General features: G+C 36.9%; 1 protein-coding gene across 2 annotated transcripts in view; it reads right to left on the bottom strand.

The window, feature by feature from the left end:
- The window catches only part of PLEKHA7 (pleckstrin homology domain containing A7), a 154,933-nt gene that overhangs the window by 25,250 nt on the left and 117,282 nt on the right, over window positions 1–12,401 (bottom strand). For both annotated transcript variants that reach the window (XM_030481372.1, XM_030481373.1), the window contains exons 11-14: window positions 8,904–9,423; window positions 6,749–6,835; window positions 3,960–4,013; window positions 1,129–1,209 (exon numbers count right to left, since the gene is read on the bottom strand). In XM_030481372.1, the coding sequence (XP_030337232.1) occupies window positions 1,129–1,209; window positions 3,960–4,013; window positions 6,749–6,835; window positions 8,904–9,423 (742 nt within the window). The remainder of the gene's footprint in view (window positions 1–1,128; window positions 1,210–3,959; window positions 4,014–6,748; window positions 6,836–8,903; window positions 9,424–12,401) is intronic.

Below are 12,401 nucleotides of genomic sequence, written 5' to 3'. Positions count from 1 at the left end.
ATATGGTATGTTTCTAGTCATATACAGGCAAGAGTTTATGAAGTAAAATTCACTTAAATATTATCTTTAATAATATAAGAGCAGAGGTTTTAAGATAAGAACAGAAGTTGTTAGTTTTTTTGGTGGGGTAGCAGGGGTAGTTTGCTTTTATACTGACTGACTGGCAATCTCCAGACTTGAAGCTACATGGTTTGCTTATTAACCTAACAGGCACCTACAGGATCATGCTAGCTTTCTTAAAGTCATTAATTCTTGCTGTAAGTATAAATAAATCTTTGATACAACCTCAGTTTCTCTCTAACATGTTATATGAAGTTAGCCATCTACACACTGTATTTTCAAACTACAAAGTAGGCTTAAGACAGAGGAGTATGGTCATCATTTATGGTTACTGTTTTCTCTCCTCCACTGGCAGACTTCATTCAAAGACTTATCATGAAGTTTCATGTGGTGAAATGTTACTTCCCCACCACCAAAACAGAAAGCATTTGCTGGATCTCAAAACTTTGAATTTTCCCATGTTTCATTTTCAACAAAGATGTGTTTTATATAAGAAAAATCCTTTCTTTCAAAAGTATTAATGGAATTATTTAAATGCTAAATCCTATGTATCCTACATATAATAGTAACAAGTAAATATAAGCATAAATACTAGCATGTCAAAGTAAAAATTTTGCATATTTAATTACCTGCAAGCTAAGAGAATGCAAAAGCCTTTTTCAAAGCAATAGAATTAACAGAAAAACCAGAGCCTACAGATTTGGGAGATATTCTAAATTACATACTCAGAAATGTAAAGAATTTGTTAATTATCAAGCAGTGAACATGAGAACATAATGAAGATTTAGCATGCTTTCACATTTTCAAAATTACACGTAGGAGTCGCTACTTGACACAGTAATTTTCAAAACATAAAATGAAACCAAACACTAAGGGCAGCCATAATTTTGCATACAGACTCCAAAAGGGTGGAAAAAAAAGGTGGGAGGGGAAGGAAAGAAAAAATAAAATCTTACAGAAAGCGTTACTGTTTACCATAAGATACCTGTAAAAGCCAGAATGTGTAAACATTGACTGCTATTTTAAAAAGCAATGGGATGAGCACATTTCAGATGCAAGCAGTCTTACATGTATACTGGATAGTAAACCTTGTGCTGAGTTCTTCAGCACTTTGTATATCATGTTGATCAGAGGTCCATTATTTTCTATCTGTTTCAAACAAAAGTTTAGTAATAGCTTGTTATAGATGTAAAAATTAAAACCCCCAAACCTTACAACTCAAAACTCTGTGAGCAACCATAATCACATGCTCTTATGTCACACCAGTCTTTAGGCTTATAGCATATATAATATAACCTGCCATTACGGAAGGTACAACTAGATATCTACCTATCTTGTTATATTGCGGGTAGATTGTTCATCCAACCATAGGACTTCTTTACTTTTGCAAAACACACAAACACACAGCACAAAATAGATTTGCTCAGACATGTCCAATTGCAGTTTCAAGACTGTTGGGAATTACAGCAAGAAATTTTCTGTCATGTAATATTTAGCAACGCTTGCACCAAGAGCTCTATATTGGTAATTACAGCTACCTAGTTAAAACCTCAATAAAAAAAGTTACTTCAATCACACTAACCCTTCCTCCCATAACAAGTACCTGCCATGCACTATTTCCTTCATTTTATACGTGACACAAGCCTGTACTGGCAACCCCTTTCAACTACACAGCTTCAGATATTACAGTATGACTGCAAAAGAATAAAGCAAGACTACTGCCGAACCACTGAGAAGGCCCACAGATTTGCTTCCACTGGTTGCACAATTTATACTTGGTGACACAAAGTTTCCTATATTCCTCATCCATTCCTGCTGAGGAATGTTTGTAAATTATTCAGAAGTGAGGCTGACCATCCATCCCTCCCGTAGCCTGCTTGAACTTGATTTCATAGTCACGAAAAGGGAAGCTTGCTTCAGCACTTGTGTTTCACCTTATTTGCAAAGTCATCTCCGAAGCTTGTGGGGAAAATTGCGGTTTTATTTCTTTTGCTTTTCCTTTCTGCTTTTCTAATACAGGGTCTATCCACTTTAGAGATTAAAAAAAAAAAACAACTTTGGAAACAGCTGTGGAAATCTATTTGTAGAAGAGGTTAAGCTTAGCTTACAGGTACATCATTTCTTTCATTCTCCACATACTCCTATTTCATTAGTGGAAAAAGATTATATAGTCACTACAACAGTATTTTTTTTTTGGAGGGGAAAAAAAAGGTTCATGATCTAAGGGCAATATTGTTAAAGGAAACCTCCAGAATGCATGGTATTTGGCAAGTTCAAAAGTATCAATGATTTTTCCTTATAGTGTGAGTAAACAGCCTTTAGACTTTTTTTTTTTTTATGTCAGAACTAGCTCACATGCAAGAGAAAACTACTGAAATGGATTAGTACCTGTAGAGCATTTTTATTTCGTTTATACTTAATTTATAATACACTGTAATGTTGAACAATATCATCTCGGTATTAACAGAAATTATTTCTTAGATAATATTTTAAAACTCTTAAATAATGAAAAATCAGCTCATATAAAAGGATAAGAGCAAGAGAGAGACAAAACAGGTGAGTAATTACAAATTACTAAATGTTGTGTAACCAGTTACTGTAGTCAGGTTTGGTACTATGCAGTTAATCACTATTCCAAATTGGAAAGTGATATTTTGAAACCTCTAAAGGGATCTTCAGAAATAATGGATTTAGTGAACTGAAAAAAGTTTAACTCCAGTTCTAAAATCTTCAGTCCTATTTGAAATTGTCTAATCTGAGTAGGTCTAACTCAAAGCCCAATGAAGTTAAAAGAGAGACTTGAATTAATAGGCTTTCTGTCTAAGCCTTCAGTGTCTTAAATGAAAGGTACCACGTACATTAACTGTGAATTTGCCGTATTCCATCATTACCAAATCAATATGTAATTTGCTTAGTTTCGTACAGCATTCTATTCTTTTTCTCCTTATAGTGCAAAAACAAAGAATCTCTACATTTAGTGGCAAAACACAAACGTAATCAATACAATGACAACTTCTCAAGTTTCACATGGCCTCTTTAATCTCTCAGCAACCTGATACTTTTTAAATTTCCAGACCAGTAGTGAAAGGAGGTCATTAAGAAATGCCCATCTTGAAAAATTACATCATTCTTACGGAAACACATTTGACATTTTGACTGTCAAGATTTCCAAAAGGGAACTAATGCTAAAATTAAGTTTCTTTTCACAGAAACATCAGGTGCCCCCCCACATTTCTCTTTTTGGCTGGTTTTGTCAGGTGCTAAGCATGCTATAAGGAAGGCACAAAGGGAGCTCCTGGGAGACCAAATAGCTCTTCATGTCCAGCATTGCAACAAATCAATCTGGATGGAATCCACTAAATATTTAAAATCCCATCCTAATAATTCTGCTAAGCATATAACATTTTCAGAGGCTTAAATTGTGGCCACTTTTAATGTGAAAATTGTTGTGCTTTATAACAGACAAAACACTATGTTAATTAATAAATTTCTCAAGGTGTGGGCCCCTTTAGATTGGAATTTGTCATAAAATTCAGTCGATGGCTTGGGAAGCAGTTACATTTGGCAAAGTCACAAACATAAGAACAAGGCCTGAAGTGAAACGTGTCCAACCAATTTTATCTGATTTCACTAAACCCACATAACGTTGTTCATCTACAGTACTAGTTACACAAGTTCTTCCTAAAACTGAAGCAATTACATTTTTTGAGTTTGCACTTTAATGGTATAGGTGCTACAATAAAGACACTCAATATTCTAAGTATAACAGTGATGGCAAAAGACACAGAAGTTCCATCTCTCAACAGACAGTGATTTGAAAACCTGCAGGTACAAAGATGATACATGAAAGATCACTGGGTTAAAAAAAATGATGGAAGTAGACTCCTATAGAATCTTACCTTTAGATCCAAATATTCCAAATCCTTTTTCAACTGGATATAAGTGTCATCCGCCTTCAGGTAAATACATAAGGAAAAAACAATGTGATGTATTTGAATGTTTGAAACAATTTCAGAATACTTGGATTAGTTCTATATAAGAAAATGGATGAAAGAGGAAACAAAATAACAGAGTAGGAAGTACATAAAAAAGCACATTTGCTCCACCAGCATATTGCTATTTACAGCTGAAAAATGGGTAAAATATTTCCCAAGAATATTACTACTTCATGCCCACTCTCCAAACATATAGATTTGACTTTTCCATCTCTCTCGATACAGGTAACTACCTGAAACATTTTCAAAAGTTATTTTTTCAAGATCAATTTCCACTGACTATCCCTTCACTGAAAAAATTGTGGTGTTGTCCTCCAGCACAATATGTCTCTTTAGAAGAAGAAGAGAAGACTTGTACCTAACTGAATGTCAGATGTAACTAGAAGCCACCATATAACAAATCATTAGAATACTTTCGATTACATTTCACACACATTTTAAGCTATTAATTCCTTTATTCAGGGAAAAGTACAAAATAAGTCTGGTGAATAAAATACTGAAAAAGATCTCAACTACATGAGTAGAAAATCTATTTTGTCTTTTCAGTAATAGTATTCAACTTGATCCTTATTTTTCATTGGCTCACCTGTAATTGCTATCACCCTAATTTTATAGTTAAACTTCTCTAGCAGCATCTTCAGTACAGTTGCTTCAAGAAAAGCATGCGCAGAAGTCGTAAAAAAGTTATTTCTGCTTTTTCCAAAAGTATTTTTTATTTGCAATACAGAACAGAATAAATTTTAACTGTTGCAAATGTGCTTGTAGTCAGCAAAAATGCCCCAAAATTCCTAGAATTTTTACTGCTATTTTGTCAGGATTTTATATCCTGGGTACATTAAACTTCTGACTAAAAGAAAAACACAACTATACCTTTTCTCAAGTTTTGAGCCAGTAAGAATGTGTAGTTTAAAAAGGAAAGAAAAACATTTTATGCCATAAAATCAACACATCACACTTGCATTTCTTTAGAGGTGTTCACTTAAAATTCTTGTCCAATCAGCTTCTAAGCCTGGCTGAGGACTTGACCAGAAAGTCTGCCCATTTTTTGAGAAATCCCTGTTACTATTGCCATCTTAGTGCAATTGTTCTGTGGGTGAGGTAAGTTGGGAAATAAAACTTTTTCAAATTCAAAAAAATTCCTTTAGTTTTGGGCCAATATAAAGCCTTCAATTCCAAGACAAGTCACCACATTTTATTCCCAGGTGGCTCCATTTCTGAGGCTCTAACAAGAACCAAAGAGCTCTAGAACTACATTTCTGTTTGATCTCACATTTAAAAGTTTCATACATGAGTGCAATCAAGAGCATTGTTGATAATCCAAGATGCCCCTGAGCCTTTATGAACCAACATTCACCTGCAGAACTGACACAGTTACAAGCTCATATGAATGTACAGACCGGCTGATGCATTTCGACTGGCAGGTGAAGCAGCATGTGGCACAGGGAGCCAATCTCATCATGAAAGCAGCACAAACAAATGGTTTTGCTTTAGAATGAACTTATCTAGTATTTTAACTCACATTTCTGAATATGCAGCATTTTCAGAAATAATATAAAAAGAAAGTATACATAACACTGAAACATAAGCAGTGTGCCCTGTAACTTAAAATGCTCATCTTTTATAGCAAATACAGCAACAAAGAAAAAACACAAATAAACCTGGGAATTGTAGAATGCCAAAGAATGGGCAAGAAAGCACAGACTCAAGCATGCCACTAATAAAGCATCTGCAGAGTCACAAAATGTCATACGGCACAGATGAGCCACGCAGCAGCTGACCTGATAGGTGGAATTAGTTGGCAAATGCTGCAGTAACTGTGCGATTGTGTAATTTCGTATACTAGCCAACTTAGCCTGATGTCTCCTTAATCGAATGAGAAGCAATGTTAGCTCTTCAGGCTGCAGGTATTTAGACACATTGTAAAGAGGAAATTAGCAGTCTTCAGGGAGAGTAACTGTAATTACATTTTTCACCTCAGTGCCCAGAAAGCAGTTACTTGACATGATTAAGCAATTATTTAATTAACTCTGCATTTGGTCAAATAAACATAAAAATGTTGGGTCCTGTAATAACAGACAGCTCACCCTTGTTCACATTGCAGATAACAGGAAAATTCCTACGGGCTTTACTGGGAGCTGGGTAAGATTAAGCTCTCATTCAAGTTATATGAAGACAGGCTGAGAAAGATGGGGCTGTTCAGCCTGGAGAAGAGGAGGCTGTGTGGAGACCTCATAGCAGCCTTCCAGTATCTGAAGGGAGCCTGCGAGGATGTTGGTGAGAGACTCTTCATCAGGGACTGTAGTGATAGGACAAGGGGTAGTGGGTTTAAACTAAAATAGGGGAAGTTCAGGTTAGATATAAGAAAGAAGTTCTTTATTGTGAGGGTGGTGAGGCACTGAAACAGGTTGCCTAAAGAAACAGTAAATGCTCCATCCCTGGCAGTGTTCAAGGGCCAGTCTGTACAGAGCCTTGGGCAACATGGTCTAGTGTGAGGCGTTCCTGCCCATGGCAGGGAGTTGGAACTAGACGATCTTAAGGTCCTTTCCAACCCAAACCATCCTATGATTCTAAGCTAGTAATGTTTTATCTAATAAAAATACAAGTACTATGGAATGAGCAGTATTTTAAAACCTCATTGCAGTACTATGATGACACAAAAGCAAAAGGGAAAAGTATCTGCTCTCTCAACTTACCGACTTGCCATGCAAACTGGGTGCACTCACAGTATGTGTCATGTAGCCCATGGCAGGCATAGAGCGCCGATCAATGTGAGTTGAGCTCTGTAAGAAGCCACAGCCAGAATTGTAAGGATTGTCTCAAGTGAGAGGTATGTTGTACTTGAGCGAAAATTCAGAAGATATGCACTCCTGCCACAAGTTTTCTATTTGAATTCATGGCATGCTTAGATGAGGGTAACATTCATGGGCCAGCCAGATCCTTTGATGATTATGTAAAACTTACAAATGAACAAATGCAAATTTAGCACCTGTGATGCTGGGCAGATCAGTGGATTCTGGCAGCACAAGATGCTTCAGCAGAACATGCAAAGTGGCTTCCAGCACATAAAGAAAATACTCATAAAGTTCCCCCACCCCCGCACACACACACCCCTAATGTCTCCCAGAGAAAGGCCGGTGTGCTTTTGCAGGTTTGTACTCCATACAGCAACAACTGTGAATGGCCTCTTTTAGCCAGGGAACACTAAGCTACTAACATGAGTGACACCTTGTGGCAATGAGTTCCATTAATACCAGGGTTTTTTTAAATAATATTTGATCTGCCACTTTCTGCTATGAAAACCTACTGCACATCTGTTCTTTCATCCTTCTCTTAATGCCAAACTTTTATGGCTTTCTTCAAGGCAGACTAAATGTCTCATGATTTATTTTTATTCCTGAACCTGAATTTCACTGAATGCTGTTTTGTTCTGCCTTTTTTTATTTTTTTATTATTTTTTTTTTAAGTGTAACTGGATGGAATTTAATAAAGCATTCCAGGGAGGCGGGAGTATCACAAAATTCTGAAGACATATACATTTAAATGTAAATGACACTGTGTGCTTACATACAAAAACATGAGCATTTTCTCCAGAAACTTTTAAAGAAGTTTCACTGAGAAGTTTTACAGATGAGGAAAACTGTGTTTTCCTATATTACTAAAACCAGGATGACATAAAAGAGTTTTATGAGTAAAATATACGTAGCCACATTGCACAGGAAGGGAAAAGACTGCTGTACATTCCTTTGAAAGGGATGTAATGCTTCTTCAACTTACACATGGAGAAATCAATATCAGGCGTTAAAAGAAAACTATTCATTTCCAGTGCTGCACATCACTAATTAATCCTCTGATGGTGTATTATACCTCTATAAATGCTGAAAGACATCTGACACCTACAGAACATATACGCCAGGTAAAAAGTCTAAACCATGCATGAAGCTGGCATGCAACCTAAAGTCACGGTTCTGAACCCATGCTGGGTATCTGAATTTACAAGTCTCTTTCATTGCAAATACTTTCCCCATCAGAGCCCATGGTTGCTGTCAAAGAATAGAGGCTTTCATTTTCACTTATTCTAGTGTAAGAACTACCAAGACAAGCGAATCCTACATTGATTGAATCCTGAATTTCCCCAATTTCCTTAGGCAAGGAGAGCTACATTAAGTACCGAACAGGGAAACCTCTGTCACCTCTGATTAAGAAGTGCCAACAACACAGTGCTTAAAAAAAACCCCACACTGAAATTCTGCAGAAGGTTAAAGTTTCAGACTAACACTATTTGATTTCGGTTAGCCTACCGATAATGCTCTGCAAAGAGCTTAAACTATCAAATGCATGAAAAACTATTATGTTTTTAGCCATAACTAAAATCTGAATCAGCTGTAAGACTAACTACAATAGCAAAACATATAGAGAAAGCAAATATGGCAAACACTGAAGGCTACAAGCATAAGTAAATAATCAATGAAGAATTCATCCTGCTGAGTTTTAAATTCTTGCCTACCTACTCTATACATTAAAATACTTTAATTTATATATTTCATACATATAAACATATGCCTTCAGTTTTTGAATAAAAATATTCCGAACCAATGTGATGTGCCATGAATTTTCCTTTCCTAACAACAAAAAAAAAAAAAAAAAAAAAAAAAAAAACCAAAAAATAAACCAAAAAAAACCCACCAAAAAAACCCCCTGAAAGAATCAGAAAGATAAAGAGCTTTAGGAGAAAATTATCTACTGTATTAACTTCTATAACTTGTGTGAAATGAAAAATCACTAAATTAAATTATCAGTGTATCACACCACACGTAGAATAGTTTGAAATCAGTTATACTGCATACAAACCTTTACAGCATGACTTCGTATCTTCCTGGGTGATCCAGCAAAAGGAACGTCTATAGTCTGTCTTTCATCAGATGGTTTAACTGTAAGCCTTTCTGCAGGAGTGTGTGGTCTCCTTGGGAGGAAGCTTTTTGGAGGTCCAGGTGGAGGAATATCAGATGGAGACGGTGGAACAGATATTGATCGTGGAACATCAAATGAACTTTTTGACTTACCACGATCAATAAAGTCTGAAGAACCTACATAAAGTGGGGCAGTGGGGCTGCCATGTTTAAATTGCTGTCTCTGCTGCCATTCATATAGCTGCCACACAGTTCCATCCTTATTTGCTTTCCTTTCCTCCTGGGACATCTTCAAGTGGCTAACACGATCTTGTGCATATTTGTAGTCACTCGGCAAATTGCGGTTTGGTGGTGGTGGTGAGCTCCCTGAAGGCTGCCTGGTATTCTTTGGCAAAGTGTGATAGTTTTCAGGAAAAGGTGGATTGGGACCCTGACGTGTAAGAGTCTGATCAGAAGCAAGGCTGTAAAGGAGGGGGGGGGGGAAAGGGTAAATTTTAGCATACACTCATGAGCAGAAGGGAATGATAAAAAAAATACAAAATCTCTAATGACATTAGCAGAGGAGCTACAAGACAGGACATACAAGAGTCATTTAAAAAAATATTAACAAAGTAATATTAATGAAATCTACCCTGCACAAAAACATTACACTGTATTCATGCAAAGATGCAAACAGTATAAATACAGGCTTTTAATTTGGTGTCTAATCTAGGAAGAAATAAACTTAGGGGACAGCAGTATTATGTACTTAGGTCAAAAAGAATGTCGAGAACATGAAGAAAGGAATTATTGTTGTGTTTAAAGAGCAAATCTGTAAACAAAAATATTTCTTTCCACCGAAAGCCACTAGGTGGTGCAGTTTACGAACAACAAATGCACACTCGTTAGAAAAGATTACCTTGAAGGGCAAGAGGAAATCTCACAACTTACAGAATGAGTATCTCAGATAATTTTTCTTCATATAAATGACGCAAAAAGAAGGTAAGAAACAGCTCAAAGTCTCCAGGTCTGTATGATTTACCTTCATCTGACCTAACGCTACTGGTTCTACTGTTTCAAGCAACAAGCCTTTTCGCAACAAAACTCATTAACAAACTAGAATATTAAGAGGCATTATATCCTGGTTTTAGTACTGTATCCATCAATACTTAAACTGTAGAAATTACATCTTTTAGTAGGTAGTTAAGAAAGCAAAGGCTTTGACAAACCATAGTTAGCTCCCTCTCCTACTTTGAAGTCAAAACCTTTCCATAGCCTCATCCACAAACTAATTTCTGATTCTCCAGTTAAACATCAGGGGGCTCTGCAGTTGCAGTCATCCTCCCATTAATTCGGGATCTCCACACAGAAAACTATTCTGCTAGACTTGCCACAGACCAACGATTAAAAAAAAAAAAAAAACACACCAAAAAAAAACCAAAAACAAAAAACCCAATAAAAAACCCCCACAAATGCAGAAACTCAGATCACGTTCACCACTCCTCTCAGTAGACTCCACTCTCTGCAGGAGAGAGACACCTGATACTTCGGGAACTGCAGGAATTCCACATAAAAGAAAGGACAGGATGGAAAGGAGCATCTTTGTTCAGCATCCAAGATTAACAGAAGCAGGGGGAATAGAACTGCTACCAGTAACTGCTGCTCACTACCTGCCTCCATCTCCTTCTACTTGCAGGATTTGGCACTGTTGGGCTGTCTTGAAATATGGATGCTCTTGAAAGAATACATAATTCCTCATGCCAAAAAGCAGAATAACCGCCCTGTGCTGCATGGAGGATTACAAATTTGTAAAAGCTCTTCTCTCTCATACCACAGAGCATCGATACTACCTCAAATTTCACAATGAATGCCAGCAGGTAGTATGAACAGAGGCAACTCAAAGATCAGCATTTAGTGGTTAAGTAACCTCTTTTCTTTGCCTAGCTCGTTATATCATGGGTACTCTGCATGTTCTGTACTGTACTGCCAATTCTTTCCACATGAAAAATCAGTGGTTGGTAGAAACGTGTTTTCTCTGGATCGGAATGAGAGCTGAGAAAGCTTGGAGCGGGTTATGCCTTGAAATGACATCTGAGACAAGCATTACAGATCCTTTTGGTGATTTCTCTGTGGAAAAACGGGGAAGAGAGCTTGACCATTCCTGTACACCAAACTGGTGCAGCCTTTATGAAGGCATTGCCAAACTATTAAATCATAGAATCATAGAATGGTTTGGGTTGGAAAGGACCTTAAGATCACCTAGTTCCAAACCCCCTGCCATGGGCAAGGAAAATGTTGCAAACCATCTGTGTGTGGTTATTTTCTAATCGGACATGAAAGGGTAAAGTATTGAAATCAGCCAGAATTAATGCAAGTCAATGAAGTCATCAGAGCTAGCAGCTTTAGGAGCCAAAACAGTCTAAAAAAAATCGAAGACCCCATGAGTGTTAGGAGGTTGTTGGTCTTTTTTTGGTTGGTTTGTTGGTTGGGTTTTTGGTTTTGTGGGTTTTTTGTTTTGTTTCCTTGTGTGGTTTTGGTGGGGCTTTTTTGTTTGTTTTTGATTGGTTGGTTTTGGGGTTTTGTTTATTTTGTTCTTGGTTTTGAAGGGGTTTGGGTTTATTTTTGCAGGGGTGGTGGTGGAAATCATGCCTTTCTTTTAGAAAAGGAAGAATTTGTGCAAGAGGAACTAAAAACTCTTTGGATGGAAGCAGCACTCTGAGCAGCTGGGAAGTGCACATGCATTACATTGCAGAGGGAAAGTCGAATTCAAAGCTGAACTTTAGAGGCAACTGCCTACATACAGGCAGGTTGCAATTTCTCTGTATATGAAGTAGGGAGAAGCCTCCAGCTAAGATGACAGGCTTCAAGCAGGAGGCATCTCTACCACACAAACTTTCAGACCCTTAAAAATAATGTGCATTATATAAAAATGGGTACTAAGATGATCTACCAATTCCTCATAATAGGAAAGGAACAATGTCCCAAATGACTCAAATGAGTCACTGACTGTGGACAATTGCTTTCTCACGGATCAAGAGTAAAAATGAGCAAAAGCAGCTGTTCTTGAGAATCTCCCTCACTTGAATGATGAGGTATAAAGAATATAAAAAAGAAAGCAGACACTGAAGAGTGAAAAATGGCTTCATGCCATATTATATGATTATTGGCCATGAAAATCATTAAGGGTCTGCAATGGGAAGCAACCACACAGTAGATACTGTAAAAAGAAGACAAATGTTCAAAAGAAAACAAATACAATTATTGGAACCACTATGCCCATTCATGAGAATGCACAGAAGCTAACAAGGACATGTTTCTTCTTTAAGCAAATCAGGAAGGAATGGAAAGTTCTGCATAACAAGAAATGTTTAAAACTATTTTCAAGGAAGGAAATTCCTCAACATGATGGCACTTAGTTGGGAAATATTAAGCTTGCATTTATCAGATTTATATATATATT

The sequence above is a fragment of the Strigops habroptila genome, chromosome 4 (assembly GCF_004027225.2).
Source record: "Strigops habroptila isolate Jane chromosome 4, bStrHab1.2.pri, whole genome shotgun sequence".
In the NCBI taxonomy this organism is placed as follows: domain Eukaryota; kingdom Metazoa; phylum Chordata; class Aves; order Psittaciformes; family Psittacidae; genus Strigops; species Strigops habroptila.
Note: the sequence above shows the minus strand (reverse complement) of the source record. Positions and strands in the feature narration are given on the sequence as shown.